This window comes from Cantharellus anzutake, assembly GCF_015039405.1.
Source record: "Cantharellus anzutake strain C23 chromosome Unknown EI90scaffold_2, whole genome shotgun sequence".
NCBI classification, from domain to species: Eukaryota; Fungi; Basidiomycota; class Agaricomycetes; order Cantharellales; family Hydnaceae; genus Cantharellus; species Cantharellus anzutake.
The window spans coordinates 178764-195243 of record NW_024066952.1 but is presented as its reverse complement, the minus strand read 5'-3'; the positions used below and the strand labels follow the sequence as shown (position 1 = coordinate 195243).

General features: G+C 49.1%; 7 protein-coding genes across 7 annotated transcripts; 2 read left to right on the top strand and 5 right to left on the bottom strand.

Annotated features, from left to right (window-relative positions):
* Positions 1-1068: 1068 nt before the first annotated feature.
* On the bottom strand, positions 1069-4541 carry EI90DRAFT_3115194 (WD40 repeat-like protein; the record flags this gene model as incomplete). Its single annotated transcript, XM_039062754.1, has 18 exons — positions 1069-1374; positions 1426-1467; positions 1515-1643; positions 1698-1884; positions 1938-2173; positions 2231-2403; positions 2461-2530; positions 2583-2738; positions 2792-2814; positions 2866-2892; positions 2942-2999; positions 3048-3102; positions 3167-3229; positions 3289-3358; positions 3423-3528; positions 3580-3594; positions 3656-3756; positions 4244-4541. 18 exons carry the CDS (start codon positions 4539-4541, stop codon positions 1069-1071), a joined length of 2115 nt encoding a protein of 704 aa, XP_038923061.1.
* A 145-nt stretch (positions 4542-4686) lies between these two features.
* EI90DRAFT_3029603 (uncharacterized protein) lies at positions 4687-5813 on the top strand. Its single transcript, XM_039058145.1, has 4 exons — positions 4687-4800; positions 4865-5072; positions 5136-5368; positions 5446-5813. The coding sequence occupies exons 1-4, from the start codon at positions 4691-4693 to the stop codon at positions 5561-5563; spliced, it is 669 nt and encodes a 222-aa protein (XP_038923060.1). The 5' UTR covers positions 4687-4690; the 3' UTR covers positions 5564-5813.
* On the bottom strand, positions 5735-7862 carry EI90DRAFT_3029602 (uncharacterized protein). The gene is made up of 6 exons (XM_039058144.1): positions 7673-7862; positions 7483-7600; positions 7111-7427; positions 6965-7090; positions 6927-6941; positions 5735-6868 (listed from the first exon to the last, which is right to left on the bottom strand). The coding sequence occupies exons 2-6, from the start codon at positions 7529-7531 to the stop codon at positions 5819-5821; spliced, it is 1557 nt and encodes a 518-aa protein (XP_038923059.1). The 5' UTR covers positions 7532-7600; positions 7673-7862; the 3' UTR covers positions 5735-5818.
* Positions 7863-7901: 39 nt separating this feature from the next.
* EI90DRAFT_2987799 (alpha-ketoacid dehydrogenase kinase N-terminal domain-containing protein) lies at positions 7902-10096 on the bottom strand. The gene is made up of 9 exons (XM_039056023.1): positions 9782-10096; positions 9628-9705; positions 9450-9565; positions 9153-9391; positions 8836-9077; positions 8713-8774; positions 8514-8650; positions 8168-8459; positions 7902-8107 (listed from the first exon to the last, which is right to left on the bottom strand). Exons 1-9 carry the CDS (start codon positions 9852-9854, stop codon positions 7997-7999), a joined length of 1350 nt encoding a protein of 449 aa, XP_038923058.1. The 5' UTR covers positions 9855-10096; the 3' UTR covers positions 7902-7996.
* A 41-nt stretch (positions 10097-10137) lies between these two features.
* EI90DRAFT_3029598 (peptidase C13 family-domain-containing protein) lies at positions 10138-12015 on the top strand. Its single transcript, XM_039058143.1, has 7 exons — positions 10138-10397; positions 10455-10477; positions 10535-10740; positions 10811-10985; positions 11048-11165; positions 11235-11345; positions 11429-12015. Exons 1-7 carry the CDS (start codon positions 10206-10208, stop codon positions 11888-11890), a joined length of 1287 nt encoding a protein of 428 aa, XP_038923057.1. The 5' UTR covers positions 10138-10205; the 3' UTR covers positions 11891-12015.
* Positions 12016-12131: 116 nt separating this feature from the next.
* On the bottom strand, positions 12132-13216 carry EI90DRAFT_768357 (uncharacterized protein). The gene is made up of 3 exons (XM_039068015.1): position 13216; positions 12678-13060; positions 12132-12544 (listed from the first exon to the last, which is right to left on the bottom strand). Exons 2-3 carry the CDS (start codon positions 12844-12846, stop codon positions 12216-12218), a joined length of 498 nt encoding a protein of 165 aa, XP_038923056.1. The 5' UTR covers positions 12847-13060; position 13216; the 3' UTR covers positions 12132-12215.
* EI90DRAFT_768346 (WD40-repeat-containing domain protein) lies at positions 12944-15436 on the bottom strand. Its single transcript, XM_039068014.1, has 7 exons — positions 15086-15436; positions 14641-14944; positions 14385-14486; positions 14113-14224; positions 13472-14035; positions 13216-13420; positions 12944-13060 (listed from the first exon to the last, which is right to left on the bottom strand). The coding sequence occupies exons 1-7, from the start codon at positions 15294-15296 to the stop codon at positions 13041-13043; spliced, it is 1518 nt and encodes a 505-aa protein (XP_038923055.1). The 5' UTR covers positions 15297-15436; the 3' UTR covers positions 12944-13040.
* Positions 15437-16480: the final 1044 nt, after the last annotated feature.

The window sequence follows — 16480 nt, the reverse complement described above, 5'->3', positions numbered from 1 at the left end:
AGGCAGATTCGTCAAATATGGATGATAGCTGTTCCGCCCAGCAAAGGGATCATACACTCCCGAACCAAGCGAAGGCGGAGATCGATGTGAAGAGGTCCTATGACGAGTTAGAGGACTGGCTGACGGACGCAGCCTACTCTTCAGGTGAGTCCTAGTAGCAGTCCTTCGTCCAGACATCGACTCATCGAGGTTTACCCCTATAGCATGAGGTTCAGGAGACAGAGCATGTGACTCTTGACTCTCCATCCCTTCGGCCGAAAGCCCTCGACGAAGCTCACCGTCCAATTGGGCTGATGACCTACAGGGGGATTCCGTATCATCGAGGAGCCTCATATCGGTGTGTAGGCATTCAAGTTGGTGCCGCCGTCTGCTCTTCCAATATCCGTGCTCAGAGATAGGCAGGACTCCAGCCTCTATGACTTCGTGATATTATATAGAGCTCGGAGACGTTACTCTTGCCCGATGGAATCCCCCAGTTCACGTCCGAGGCAGAGTTCGAATCAAACCCAAGCGGAGACCCCACATGGGGAACCCAAATGGACATTCTTCGGGGAGCCAAACGTGTTAGAGTCCTAGTTAAACCGGAGGTCTGGCCCTTTTCCGCCCCGAGCTCGAGGGTCTGAGACTTGCGCGATATATATGTTGTCCTCTGTCCGTCATAAAAGTGGTGTACTAACTCTCATCGCCGAACTTGTTCCTATTCTACCCGCTTATCCAACTTTTGTCTGCCACTGGGCTCGTTATGCCGCACATGCAAAGATCTAAGGTTATACGGAATGATGTCATCATGCAAACGCGGAGCTCGTTCGTGAGATGCAATGGAAATCTCACCGATCCGTGCACTGGCTCCTGCAGCTAATGACTTAATCGTTCGACCGTCTGACAAGCGAGACACCACCGCAACTGCTTACTTCGAAGCGATGCTTTTCGATCTTCAGCATTCCAGATGTACATTCGAGCGTCAAGCAAGCCCGAAGCTATGTGTTTGCCATCACAAGCGGAAATCCCGTCTGAGGGACAAGAGTAATCCTTATCTAGAGACTGAGGTAGGGTTCGAGGGTTTGGGCATCATGCCCTTTTTATTTGAACATACAACATTATCGCGCAATCGCGAAGCTCATTTGTGGAATGTGATGGAAAATTCCGAATGCATGCATCGGCTCCTCCTGCAACCAATGACGTATCGTCCAACCACGCGACAAGCGAGACGCCTCCCGGAACGACGTTCTTCAGCGCAATGTTTTTGGAGGGATTATCAATACTCCAGATGTATATGTGAGTGTCAAGCGAGCCCGAAGCGATGTGTTTGCTATCCGGGGTCCAGGCAAGAGAATTGATCCGACCTGAGTGGAATGTCCAGCGGCCCGTAATGAGCTGAACGGAGAATATTAGACATGCCCATGGACTGGTACATAAGCTACCCACCTTCCGTGTTGCAACGTCAAAAAGCGTAACTTTTCCCGTAGTCTGCCATGGATATGAGTAAATGTAGTAGCTGCATCAGGATCGCTTACGTCGCCCCCAACTAGTAATGATCCATCAGGTGAAAACGCCAGTGCTGTCACCTGCCCCTTACTTCCCTCTAACTGGGCAAGCTCCACCAATCTGTTACCTTCCCAACTCAAAAGTCGAACCTTTGAATCCTAGTAATGATACAGTTGTAAAAAAAGACCGACGACCGCAAAAGATAAACGAACCTGGCTTCCTACAGCGACCAAGCCATTGGCTGTGGATGCGACGACAGTTGGGTCGAAATCGGTCTTTTGTGGGTTTATCCTCCCGCCTTCAAAAACATCGATGCCGGAAAGTGTAGCGATGAAAACAGTTTCCGATCCGGAAACGCTTAGTGATCGGGGCTGAGATCCTAGAGACGCCGCGGTATCCCTGACATCAAACCCCATTGAAATCCTATACGCCCGGTGAAAGTGCATGCTTACGCGAATCCAGGTTTGTGGGGGTCAAGTTCACGCAATTTATCATCAAAGCCAACTGAGAAGACACGATCTCCATCTGAAGCTAAAGCCACGATCTGACCCTCGTGACTCCGCCCACCAACAGGCTGTGGACCATCCGCTGCAGAACCTCCGTAGGCAAGAACGCGCCCATCGTATGCACCAGCAAATAGTGTGTGATCACGACTTAAAGTTCCGGAAGTTATGGTCTTTTGATGGCCCTGAGGATTTCATAAGTGTATGAAGGTTCGTAGAGTGCTACTTGAAGGTGTCCTTACATAAAGGACGCGACTGGGCTTGTCTCCAATTCGACGGTCGAAGACATTGAGATGACCACTCATAGACAGACTGACGAGATTCTCAACGCCAGCCCAGGTATTTCCGACTTGCTGATGATCAACACCAGTCCCCAGTGTCCAAACAGTAACACGCTTTTGCGTTTCAACATCCCCTTCCCCGCGAGGTCAAAATGGCTAGAGTGAAAAAACGCCTGGGAAAATGTGCGTACAAAGTTTAACCGTGCAGTCGGCGGACGATGTAATGAATGACCTGCTATCCGGGCTCCATCCAAGTGCCATCTAGGGGTTACACATTAGCCTCCTTATCTACCCACTGGCCAAGGGTACTCACGACGCTGCCTTTATGGGCGTCCGGCAACTCCGCCACGGTGTCTCCAGTCTTGCCATCATAAAGGAATACTTTACTGTCTGCACCCACACTACCAAAGACGTCACCCGAAGGAGCGTATCTGACATCATGCACAAAGCGAGTGTGTGTATTGATAGCCTGGGTGCGAATACGTAAATTAAAAAAGTATCACCACAATCCGTAAATCGGACCTTGGCGAATTTGTATGGTGTGCCTGCAAACTGCTACTCAGCGATGTTAGCATTCGATGACAATGCATGCCCACCTTGGTAAAATACGATACTGCCGTCATCTATAGGAAATTTAGGGATGAATCAAGAGCTAAACTTGACACGGCTGACCGGCACCGGAAACCGCTCGGAAAGGGCGTTGGTTGCGTATTGACGTCGCATTCACAGCCTACATAGCCAATGAGTATGGCGGAAAGGTAAATAATGTGACTAGCACCTTCGAGTGGCCGCTGACTTCCCCCGCGGAACTTCCAGTGTCCATCATGAACACACTTCCGAACCTCGGGGATTTCACTTAAGGATGCACAGAGTCATTGTTATACCCTGAAAACATACCTCCCCTTTCCGTCTCCTACAGCAATGATCCTTTTGCTTTCTCCATCCCACGAGAGGTCATTGCTGTGGTCAGTGGCTCAATGATAATCCTTGCATTGAAGATACAGTACGGTCATACGGACATTCTTCCTGATATGGATTTTACCTCGTTCTTCAGGATCTGTTCATCTCCGACAGTATCCCATATCTTAACTAAAAGCATCCACACATCAGGAAAAGGAGCTGGAGCTCCAAACCCAAATGAGGTGAAACTTACCCAAGCCACTGGCGTCTCCAGATGCACAATAATAACCGGAAGGGGAGATACGAGCGACGGTGGCTGGTTGCACATGACCCGAGTACGAAGCCGTTTTCGCGGGATCCTGAGGGAACAATCGAATGCGAATTTTAAGAATGGTATATAGTGAACGAACCTTAAGGTCGCGTATCTAGGGGATCGAGTATTCATGCCTTGAAGACTTCGTAAGATCCGTTTTAAATACGGCTCACTATAACTAGCCTCCCATTCGTGTAGACAATCTTATCGTCATGCGAGCTCAGCTTCGTCGACGAACCCCTGGTTGTCTCCGGATTGCCTGGAAACAGCTGTCCTATAGTAATGGAAAGCAATGAGACAATCCCCTAAAGGCATCGGCGGAAGGTGTCCTCGCCTTTCTTAAACGACATGACCAAAACGGTTAGAGATCGGTTCCACAGTCGATCTGTCTAGTGGCGGTGAAGACCCTTCCAAATAATTGTCAACAACACCATCACGCTTCCCTCATCAGACAGGATGGAGAAGGTGTGTTTGCGCAGATTCGCGCGTCTGCCATCAACCCTCATCACTGTCCTCCTTTCGTCTCAGCTGAAGCGATTGGCACTGGAGCGCCTCTCTTGCGAACAAAGGACTCAATTCAACTCCAGACAGGATTCCCATGGCTATGTATAACTGTTCGAGTTTGCTCCTGCATATATGCTTCATGACTTGGCATCTTTAGCCGCCCATTGGAGCAGACTCTCACCCACGAACGCCCAGAACTGTGCGCCGCAGGCGCAATCATAATGGGACTCTTAGAAGTTTTGTTTCTTCTGACCAACCCGACGCGTCTTCTGACATGAAAGAACCAATTTCTTCGGAATTACATGTGTCTTCAACCGGAGGACCGACCGCCGTGGATACAGGTTCGCGTTCAGGGACGATACCGTTTCTCAAAAGATACAAGAGCTCCGGCGTGAAGTACGCTGCTGTTCCGCTATCACTTCGTCTCTCAAAAGCGACGTCACGCAAGTCTATCCTCCCCTCAGACGAAACGCAGGAGGGGAGTTCTAGTATCGTGGTTTCTGAAAGCACAATACCAGTGACGTCGCCAAGAGGCGGGCTAAATTCCGATATCATTGTCTCAGCTAAGTTTCGTCCGACTGGTGTATCGAGGAAGATTTTTCGCAAGTTTTCTGCATCTTCTCGTCCTTACTCTATTGGACCATCTCCTGGGAGTTCCACTCAGGGTTGTGCCGGGACGTCCAGAAATGATGGTATAGAACCCGATGGCCCGGTCACTGGTTTGCATCTTTCCACAGGACATGAGTGCTAATTCCTTAGAAGCCCTGTCGGATAAAGCTACTACTGCATCAAATCAGTCAATAAATCAGTCTCGGTGCGGTGTCATCATGGTGCATACATTGATGCTTGCCAATAAGATATAACGGTGCTTTTTGCAGCTCGCCCCTTCATAGCAGCCCTCTCGCACTTTCAAGCCATAGACATCATGACGGCGTAACAAGACGACGTGTAACGAAGATTCCGCCTTGGATGAACGAAGCTCAACACATCAATGAGTTCAGCAACTCCCAAAAACTCGGACGTACCACCAACTCTGCAGGGTCTCCAACGCGGGTGGCAATACCATTTGCGCACGTTAACAAGAAAGTAGGTAGGCTAAATAGCTGCAGTGTCCAATCAAATTCCTCACGGAGATATAACATTCTTAAGCGAACTACGGTTGCTCAACGTAGTAATACCGCTGGACCATCGCATAGAATTGGCGAATACAGACTGTCCTGTTTCACAGACGACGTGCGTGACTACGATGCAAAGAAAGATGTATTTTGCCAAACCGTCCCTGTCGAGTGCGGACATTCTCTCAGCCCCCCAATTGCTGTTCTATCTCAATCAGACTCGAGCTCTTTCTCTGAGCCTGACGAGCTTTCTTCGCCTCCACCGACGTACGATATTCATTTCAAACACTCCGAGGAACCGTTCTGACTTTTTCGCTCTCCTGATTCGGTCTTCATATACTCAGAGGGGGAGCCTGGTCGCCCCAAATATTTCTCTCGTCGCGAAGATCAAGGCCAAGTAGTGCTCCACAAGCCTCGTGGTGGAATAGTTTCATCAACTCAAATTCGTCACTCGGTCAATAACTCCAAGATTTTCCCGAGTAACCCAATAGCTCCACCTCGCATCTTAGTGCCGCGTACTCCGTCCCCATAATGGCTGCTGACAAATCACTGCCTTAGGACGTGCGTAAGAATTCATGAAACTGCACTAACGGAGCCGCAGCCCACCAAAGCATGAACCAAAACATAGAAATGTCCGATCGCAATGTGTTACATAATGATACAGTCATGATGTCGCAACTGGATGCCTCAAGATCTTGGATTATGAAATGAGATAGGCTAGTTTGTCATAGGTTTCCACCTCTCTTGCGCATACTCCCAAACCTGTTCCCTGGTAGACAGTAGCTTCAGCGTTTCCTGTACAGTCCATTCGCCAACTCGTGCCCACAATTCATTTTTCTTGAGGAAACTTGCAATCCTGTCAACGCTGGTGCCGTTGTCCGGATTGGAAGGGGAGCGAATGGCTGTCTTCTTCACAGCCTGGAGGACCGGCTCAGCCAAGAGTTCCGGCGTCACAGGAAGGTATTCATCCAAACCGGTATGATTGGGAGGGGGATCTTCGTCAATAACGGCAACAGATTCGTCATGTACAGATATCCGAGCTTTGGATGTTTTGCTAGATTTGGAAATTGTAGATCTGATAGTGGTATATGAGTCGTCGGCGCGCATACTGCGATCTGGGTCGAGGTCATCCCACACACGGAACAGACCAAGACATGCAGGATAAGGAAGACCCGCATCAAGCGTTGTAGGTCGTGATTGTGGGATAGGCGAAGTGGACTGCACGCCAGATCTTGGAAGGACGATAATTTCGCCTGCTTGATACAGACTTCGGATAGCCGTCTCGAACAGCTTCTTCATCCTTGAAGTAAGGGAAGCCGAGGAAAGAGATTTGGATGGCGTGGAGGATTGTGATTTAGATGCTGTGGTGCGAGAAGAATGCTGGTCGTGAGGTGGGTTTGGTGCTATCGACTGTGTTTCGCGCAATTTTTCGCGTTTACGGCTTTCCCTATCTCTCCTTCTTGTCTCCGCCAGTACAACTCGGCGAGCCAGATACCTCAAATCAGGTGCGTTGCGAAGATAATTAATCGTAAAACCTTTCTGTTCAAGGACAGGAAGAGAAGTGGTTAACTTGGACTGAGTAGGGGTACGATTAGGGTCTGGGGGTTTTATGCGTTTGTTTTGGGGTGTAAAAGGGTCCTCGGCATTTGATGGTGTTGTGAATTTGTCGTGGGTCATAAAATACATAAGGTAGATCTCGAAAGTCTTCAGGGTGAGGTCTCGTGAACGAATGAGTGAAGGGTGAAGGAGTTCATCTGAGGGCGCAAACTACATGATACAAATTATGAGTTTCAACAGTCAGGTCGTAAGAATGTTGTCCGCTTACGACGTCATCACCACCCTTGACGGGTGATATCCTGCCACGGATGACGCACAAGACGCCAGACCGTCTCCCTCAAGATTCGTACAATTGGGTTGAGGACGCCTGCGTCCCTCGCAACTTGGTGTCACAGGCATGGGTGGCAAGCATTCCACACCAACAGTTGCAATCTCGAAGGGTCAGAATACACTTCTCGGTGCCATTTTTCTACGAGTTTCCAGTGTTTATACTCTTCATTCAGGTCCTTCAGATGCTCGATCTTCTGAAGGTTGATATGACGTTCCTCGTGCCAAATCTTGACAGTGCCTATGACGCGGGCGAGTGCGCCAATGGGTAGCAACGGGGAAGGGTGGTTCAAGGAAACAACAGTAGAACTCGCTGGCTCGCTTTTGGTGTCGCCTTTTGAGGGCGCTGCAATGGATGAATTGGGTTTGCCCTTGTGTAGCGATACTTGTTTCGGTTTGTCGAGTGTCTGAATGCATTCAACAACGTGCGTTCCATCATCGACTGAAAAATATGTTGGCTATTTTCCCATTAAATCCTTAACGCGTAGTATCCTCACTCACTAAAATACGTTGTCTTCCAATTTCGCTCGTTATCCCAGCATTCATGTCCAACCAGTAGCCCAACAATATTGACTAGCCGTATAGGCACGGTGCCTAGGTACCACATGTCAAATACTACGCTCAAAGTGGCGGGGCACCATCAGAAAAGACGGAAGTGGGTAAAGATCATGTAAACAAAATATGAACCTTGGTCATCCATCTCCAACGCGTACAGGTCACGTCCTCGACATGGGGCAGAAATGCCATTTCTAAAGATGTACTCTCGCGCCTGTTGCTTGCTATGGCCGCGCAGTGTGCTACTCGCCATAGCCATCAACGAGGTCCCTCGGACCTAAACACCGCGCACGTTGGCTTTCAGCAGAAGTGTGTTGTTCCGTATTTGCCTCGGTGCCGAACCCGAAAGCTTTCCTAATAGGGAAGAAGCAGCCGAGGCAATGATATGGCAGAAATGCAGAATACTACGAGATATGTGCACAGATATGGCGACAAATAATGTGAAATGACAGTGGATTAAAGAAGAGGCTCCCTGCTGCTCGAAAGGCGATTCAAATGAATATACACGTCCGTCCCATACCCCTCCATAGAGATTAAGCGCAAATCGCCCCCAAAGTAGCGTGCATACTATACAAGACGAAAGGTCAGACATCGGCTTGCACCCACCCTTGTGGAACGTCTACTCACCAGCCTCGAGAGTGGTAAACCATACCCGAACCCGGCCATTGGCGCTTTGAAATCGCTCGATTGGAAATCCTGGTCCAATGATTGGTTCTGCATCGTCGTATACATGTACGTCCAAATGAGGGGGATTGCACTCCGAGGGATCCCCCCTCCTTCATCACTAATCTTGATAGTAATATCTTCCTTGCCTTCTACAACGATTATCTTGATGGGTGGGATATTTGATTCTTCAGCGCCAAATCGCTCGACGACAGCACGAAGGGAGTTTTTCAGGAGTTCGAAGAGAATGTGAGATCTATGAACTAAACATTCAGCCGCTGCCAGTCGTGTCGACGCAAACGAAACCCACAAATGCCCGGGGACGTAGGGAAAGGTAAGCTTATTTGGGCAGATTAATTGCACAGGGGGACCGCGGAACATAGCGTAATGCTCTTCGCAAACGAACCGAGCGTTGTCGATTGCCTCCTGGGCAATATCGTGGACATTCTGTGATGAAAGGGATGGATCAGCACGAATATAACCTCAGACAAGATAAACCAGTGGCTCACGGAATTAACGCAGATGATCCCTACATAATCCTCGTGCGACTGAAGTGTGTTTAGTGCAATGTCTAAGAATGAGGGGTGCCAGGTACACATCTCGCGTAGAGAACTATGAATAAATGAACGCACGCTGTCCCATCAGGAACCGGATTCCAATGCGACTCATATAGAATCGGTCAAGCCAATTCTGAACATCTATTCCAATATTCATCACATTTCTCGATCGTTTCCATTCCAGGATGCCTTGGGCAACGGTAGTGACTGTTGGGTCGTGTCTCCGTTTTATGTTCTCGAGCAGCTTGGTAAAGTTGGAATTGTATTCAAGGACTGAAGGTGGGTATTTGACGTCCATAGGTGCATTGAGATAGTACCTACCGAAATAGGAAACGGGTCAGTTGCCCGCTATATGCTAAAGATAAGGGTTTGTATTTAGATACTATCGTTACCTTTTCTCAATAGGCACCCTTGCTTTGCTTCTGTCTCCGTGTCCGAAGTTGTGGCCATTCCCATTCCCATTTCCGTTGCCCTTCGAAGAGGGCGCTCCCTGCGACCCGAGGAGTTTGTCTAATGCGGGGTTGGGTATAGACTCTGGAAGCATCTTGGCCGTCTGGCGCGCTCCAGGGGACGCGTTTAAGATCTCGCGAAGTTCGGGTGGGGGTACATATGGAGGAAATGTGGAGAGCTCCTATACAATCATTATATCAATGCGTGCAAAGAATCTGATGTTAAAGGCACACACACACCTCGAACGAGTTGGCATACCAGTTCTTAACCTTCTGGATGGATGGCATCTCGTTCAAGCTGTGAGGTAACTCATCAAGCTCCTTAACGCGGTGCGCCAATCGGACCGGTAATTCTTCTGAATAACAAACATAATTCAGTGCCGCACGCACGGGGGCTCTTAAACACATGATGACGAACCAGAAAGGAATCTACTAGCTTGTAAAAGAGTCCCATGCGACGGGTTCTGGCCAAAGAGCACCATCTGCTGGAGTGAGACTGGACCGCAGGGCAAGGACATAGCGTCACGCGATGGATCGATCGCATCGAAGTGTATTGCGGCGAGAGAACTTACCTGGAGTCTGTGGAAATGCCGCATAATGATGAACTTTCTCCCATATAGCGGGCGTTATACGGAACAGACCCATAACGCCTCGCGATTCAGAGGAGTTCTGGAAGCAGGTTGCTCAAGTGCTCTTGCACAGATCAGCTTGTTCTTGTATTGCGTGAGAGTGATCTCGTATGGTTAAAACGGATCCCGGGGAGAGAAAGGTGGTTGGCGGCAAGTGGAAGTGAACGAAAGGAGAACGAGACACTGCAAACCTCAGGTACTTGGCAGGATCGCACGGTCTACATGTGATTTCTTGGACCGGTTTGTGCAACTCCAAATATTTAATGACTGAATGGATCCGGCATTCTCCACAGCGGCTACAATTTTGGAGTCCCGTCACGGGACCGGCCACCAATCGAACAACGACCGGGGCTGCGGCAACCTTTCCATGCGGTTGAGCAAAGCAGCGTCTTTGCTGTCTTTGCTATGTTTAGCTCTATGGGGGTTTGTTGGGTCTTTTGCTTCTAATGAGAACAAGACTCGTAGTGTCGAAGACTTCTTCAGCAGTTCGCAACAATCTGGACATACGAATAATTGGGCCGTTCTGGTTTGTTCGTCGAGATATTGGTTTAACTATCGCGTGAGTTAATGATGTCTTAGCTTCTGCCGTGTCTTAACCCATTTTTTTCGTGGACAGCATATAGCAAATGCCCTGGGCATGTGAGACTGTCCCAATTCCTGGATTTCTTTGTTTTAATGTTCCAGCATGTAATATAGATATCGAACCGTCAAGAGGCTCGGCATCCCCGATTCCAATATCATCCTGATGCTCGCGGATGATATTGCATGCAATAAGAGAAACAAGTACCCCGCTACTGTCTTTGCAAACCCTGGCCGGATTCTTGACTTGTATGGGGACAACATCGAGGTCGACTATCGAGGATACGAAGTCACTGTAGAGAATTTCATCCGATTATTGACTGGTTAGCTTCAGGTTCATCATCGCGATGTAAAAAGCGCCCGACTTACTGTCAAGAAAATATTCTCATCCAGGGAGAGTCGATGAATCCATGCCGCGGTCAAAACGTCTGCTGACGGACGAGCGAAGCAATATCATCATCTATATGGCCGGCCATGGAGGCGTTGAATTTCTGAAATTCCAAGATAACGAAGAGATCAGTGCATTCGACCTTGCCGACGCTTTTGAGCAGATGTGGCAAAAGAAGAGGTATGCATATACCCCCCCCCCCAGCCATGATTTTAACACAATATTTTGATTCCATCTCTAAGGTATCGGGAAATATTCTTCATGGTTGACACCTGCCAAGCAGTTTCAATGTATTCAAAGTTCTACTCCCCGAATATTCTCGCAACTGGATCATCCCAAGTCGGAGAAAGCTCTTACTCGGTTTGTATCATTCACAGTCATTGGCGTCCTAGACTCCGGGACTTACGCTTTCCCTGTATTCACACACAGTACGAGAACGATGACGAGATTGGTGTTTCAGTTATAGACAGTTATACCCACTTCGTCCTTGAATACCTCGAGGGCATCAACAAAACCAGTCAAGCCACGATGGAAGATTTCGTAAGCTCTTTTTCCCCCTTCTCCTTCCTCGCTTACCCATTCCATCCCAACACATCTACGTCCGGGTCATCTATCCAATCTAGTTCGCCATGTACGATCCAATAGGCATGAAGTCTAGCCCAGGCATCCGCAAAGATTTGTTTACATCCCGCCCTCTTAACCAAACGCTCATAACAGACTTCTTCGGTGGCGTCGCGCAAGCTCAACTCCTAGATGACTACACCTACGAAAACATCGACAGAATTCGGGGCAGCATTTCTGGGGTGGACGAGAACCACTCATACGCACGCTCACATTCGCACCTTGACAGCAAGCCATCTGGCGTCGCTCACCATCAGCCGACATTGACAGAATCACCGAACGATCCCGCTTTGGTCGACAAAACAACAGCCGCTTTCCCTCCAAGAGGCATTCGCAAAGAATCATCAGAAAAGTATATACGAGTGTGGCTCACGATTATAAGTCTGGGAGCACTCTGTTTGTTCACCGTTTGGCCGAGTACTAGTAGAACCACGCCGAAACGGACCCCTGTCCATCAGCCTTAATTATTCTCAGTCCCCCGCCCCGTAGAGCTATCTCGCCGCCGATTGCAAATTTTCCTTATACATCATCTATACACGCTTGTATGCGTACCCTGATGACCCTAATACATACTGTATTAATTATTCACTCACCCACACTTGTAACTGGTCTGGACTTAAAGCGCTGGTTTACCTCCTGATTTCGCAAACTACTTGATCCCACAATGCGGTGAGTGCTCCGATGAGTGGTTGCGCAAGTCCACACCGAAATGTCCAACCACACCTAAGGGACATCAAAAGAGTACAATTTTTTTGGGATATCGCAAGCCCCCGTGAAGGATAGCTATATTTACAGGATATTGGACGAGTTACTAAACCGAGCAACAAGAGAGGTGAAAGAAGAAAAAGGAAAGAAGAGAAAAGATACAAAGAAAAACTGAAAACAAAGGCACCCCGGGTACAACAAATACGTCGTTGGATCAATGAGAAAGAAAAGAAAAAGGGACACAGTCCGCAAAGAAAAAGAAAAGGAAGGGAATAAAGTGCACCTTCTCACTCGCGTGGGTTCCAAGGGGCAAAACCGTGACCCTGGCCAACGAGCCTGGCGCTTTACATCAAACCAATGGCAGCCATGCGCGTGTGGGAGAACGAGAGAGATAGAAGCCAGTTCCAACCCAACTGTGTGAAGGGAACGTGAAAAAGCCCAAAGACACAAAAGAAAGGAAAAAGGTTGAATGAAAAAGTCAATGCGTGAGAAGGTAGACTAGCGAGCTTGGTGAGTGAGAATGATGATTATGAGAAACACACACACAATGCGGCTGCGGCGATAGAATTGGCACTTGGCATTCGGAAGGTACCGAGTCGGAGAAGTGGGTAGAGAGTTGCACGAGCAAGAAAGGGAAGGGCCCAAGGCAAATAAAAAGGGTAAAGTCGTGTCTGGTCTGAGGGAACCAAAGAGAGTAACAGGAACAAGAAGACATCGCTCGTCGTCATTGAAGGCGGGTGTCGCCACTGTACACGTAAGGAGAAATACACGGGTGATAGAATGCGGGTAAATCACATGAGTCCATGCAAGAGAGGTTGAAAAAAAGGAGCCATTTGACCTGGGTCGTATTGGACAGCGATGTGGAGTTTGAGGCAGAGGGAAAGTCCTTGTCGTATCCATGTTTTGTGTTTAGAGAACGGAATAACTCCCTGCAAAATGGGAAGCGGCGCCGTCAGTCAGTCAGTCAGTCAGTCACCCGACCAAAACCCCAAGCCCAAAAAAAATTCCCGGAACAAAAAAAAAAAGCAGAAAACGCCACGCCAAGTTGTCCAAAGAAAAGTCAAGAAAGGAAATAAATACTCACAAACCCTCGCCTGCCAGTCTCCGCTCCCAGTAGCAAGCAACCCACCCGCAGGACTCAAGTCGATCGAAATAACCGAATTCTTGTGTCCCTGCAACATGAGCTGCGTCTGCGCATCTTTCGGATTCCAAAACTGGACTCCACGATCTTTCGAACCTGAAACAACCCACGCTCCATCAGGTGATACCGCCACAGAGAGGACATAGTCCTAAGAAATCGATCAATGTGAGATCATCAAAAAGAAGTAAGAATCTCCAACTTTGTGGCCCGTAAACGCAACCGTACAGGGACTCCCCCTGTCACCACCACCATCTTTCATATCAGACGGAACCCCCACCGAATTACTGGGAACCCTGGTACTCTGCTGCAACGCCTGTACAGCACCCATCCCTGGCCTCGGCACGATCCTCCCCAGCTCGTTTAGATCCCAATACTTCAAACTCTTATCCAAACTCCCGCTCACCAAACCCCTCCCGTCAGGCGAAAATGCCACTGAATAAACCGAATCTTTATGCCCCTTCAACCTCTCTACCAACGCCCCACTCGCAACGTCCCATATACGCACAACCATATCCAACGATCCAGCGGCCACGAATCGTCCATCAGGCGAGATCGCTACGGAGGTCACCCCCGCATCGATCGACTCAGGCTCGATGATCGTCAGGATTTTACAGTCCCCCGTATCCATATTCCATATACGTGCGGTTTTGTCTCCCGATCCCGAGACGATTAGCTTCCCATCGCGTGAGAAGTCAAGTGAGTAAATTTCTTGTGTGTGGCCTTCGAAGCGGTGCCGAATTGTTCGACGTTCAATGTCCCATATCTGAACAAGCGTGAGGAAGACGTGCGGAAAGCGTTCAAGTTAGCAAAGAGCGAGACAACAGCAAAAACATAGCGTACCCGAATAAGTTTATCCTCAGCTCCAGTGGCAAGGAACTTCCCATCTGGACTGAAGCACACACTTCGGATATAAAGGTCCCCTGATTTGTTTGCTGCTTCATCAGACAACACACTAGGTTGAGACAACGTTGACGCCCGTAAAAAGATCGATCGTAACGCCGAAACCGAAACGGAGGAAAACAGAACAAGAGTCAGCATCGAATACCATACCCAAACACAGTAACGAAAGGAAGATCAAGGTGGGAGAGGAAAAATAAGGAGAAACTGCTTACCAGGTTCTAGCGCCCGTCTTCGTATCGTATATTTGAGCCGTGCGATTGCATCCCGTAGCGAGGTATTTCCCGTCCGATGAGAACCGCACACAACAAACCACGCTATTTGAAAAAGGAAAGGGAAAGAAGTCAGTTGATAAAGAAGCCCAGGTGAAAAGTCAAACACAATGAGGAATTTCAAATTCCCAGCGCTGGTGCTTCCCCTCAGACAGAGCGATGGGAAAAAAACGAAGAAATTGTTATAATGAAAACCTACCTCTCATGCGTCAACGTTAAACTAAGACTGATATCCAACATCCTAGGCACGGCCGGATTAAATATAGCCCACCAATCACTTCCTTCTTTCTTCAGCTCCGGCGGAACTTGATCAGGTTCCAAATCACTCAATGGATTCGCACTGACAATGGCCGTTGTCGGCTTCGTCACTAATAACTGTTGTTGTTGGGGGGCAGGAATGGGTCCAGGGCCGGAACCTGAGACGGGAGGAACGGGAACTAGTCCGGGAACAGGTTCGAAAGCATTGGGACCTGTGGAAGGTCCATGGCGTCCGATGAAGTGATCTGCTACTCGGGAATTATGCAAGATTGTTACCAAGAGGAGCAAGGAATCCGGCAGAAAGACAACCGTCGACCAAAGTGAAAAGAGAAGAGGAAAGGATAAGCCTCTGCAACTCGTCCATTTGCTGGAAAAAGGTAACGCACGTTCAGCTTTGATCTTCTCCCTCCGCCTTCCCTCTCTGTCTCTGTCTTTCTCTCTCAAGCTCAACTCCCTCTCACCCCTATCTCTATCTCTGTCCCGCTCCCTATCGCGTTCTCTGTCCCTATCACGTTCACGTTCCCTCATTTCTCTGTCTCTATCTCTCTCCCTTTCCCGATCGATCCTATCCCTCCCATCTCTCTCCCTATCACGCATGACAACGTCCGAATCACCTCTCGCACGTCCATAATACCCCCAGCGCCAGCACCTCCAGCAGGCCCCCCCACACCAGGACCAACTCTGTCAGCGGGGGGAACACCCATTCGCTCATCCGCACCCGCACCGGGTGGGTACCCGCTAGCACCAACATGACTAGGTCCGGAAGGAGGGCCAGGGACGGGACCAGGACCAGAAACGGGACCAGGGCCAGGATGATGGGGTAATTGAGCTTGCACAGACGCCAATTCGGCACGTAACTGTCTTGATTCTGCCTCCCATGCTTCACGTTGACGTTTGTGTCTTTCTTCGAGTTCGTAGAGAGCTTGACGGAAGGACGATATCTCGCTTACTTGGAGGTTCACTGAGTTCGGGGTCAGGGCATGAGCGAGTAAGCGAGGAGTTGTGTGGGGAAAGCGTGCGTGGAGATGGGTTGTGTGTAAGGGAGAGCATATGCGAGGTTGAGTGAGAATGAAGAGAACAGTATGTGCGCCCATACAATGTCGCGGTCAGAGGGTTAAATGGGGGGAGGAGAAAAAGGGATACAGGAAAAGAGTTAAAGAGAGATTAAATAAAAGGTGAAAGGTGAGACGAAGAACAAGGGAAGAGTGAAAACGATGTGCGACGTTCGATCAACGTGGCGTGGGTAACGTGTCGTGTCATGTCATGTCATGATCCCATCCAAAGGGTCAAAGCACCCAAGTGATGGAAAGTCCCAGACGCGCCAAAGGAATGAAGGAGCAATTGTATACATGTTATTGTGACTTATCCCCTGAAAAAAGAAAAAAGGTTCTTGCTCACCCTTTGCTTCGTATTCATCTCTTTGCATCTTCAGAGAATTGATTTCACTCGAAATGCCTTCAAAATCCTGACGGATAAGCTCAAGAGCTTCAGGGACTCGAAACGTTTCACGAATGCCTAAGGCATCTGGGGCAGCACCACGAGTAGGTTGCGCAGGTGCCGTGGGCGGCAAAGGACGATGCTGGTGGTCGTGTGGAGACATGAGTCAATGAAATGGTGTACAGGTGGGAACGATGAATAGAGAATGGGGTTCGGGCGCTTACGTTGTACGTGGCTGACATGACGGCAGCGAGTCGTAAGGCGGCCGTGCGTATGCGTCGCGGTCGCTGGTTACCCCTAGTTCTTGTTGTTAGAGTTGATTACCCCGCTCCCAGAGCACGTTG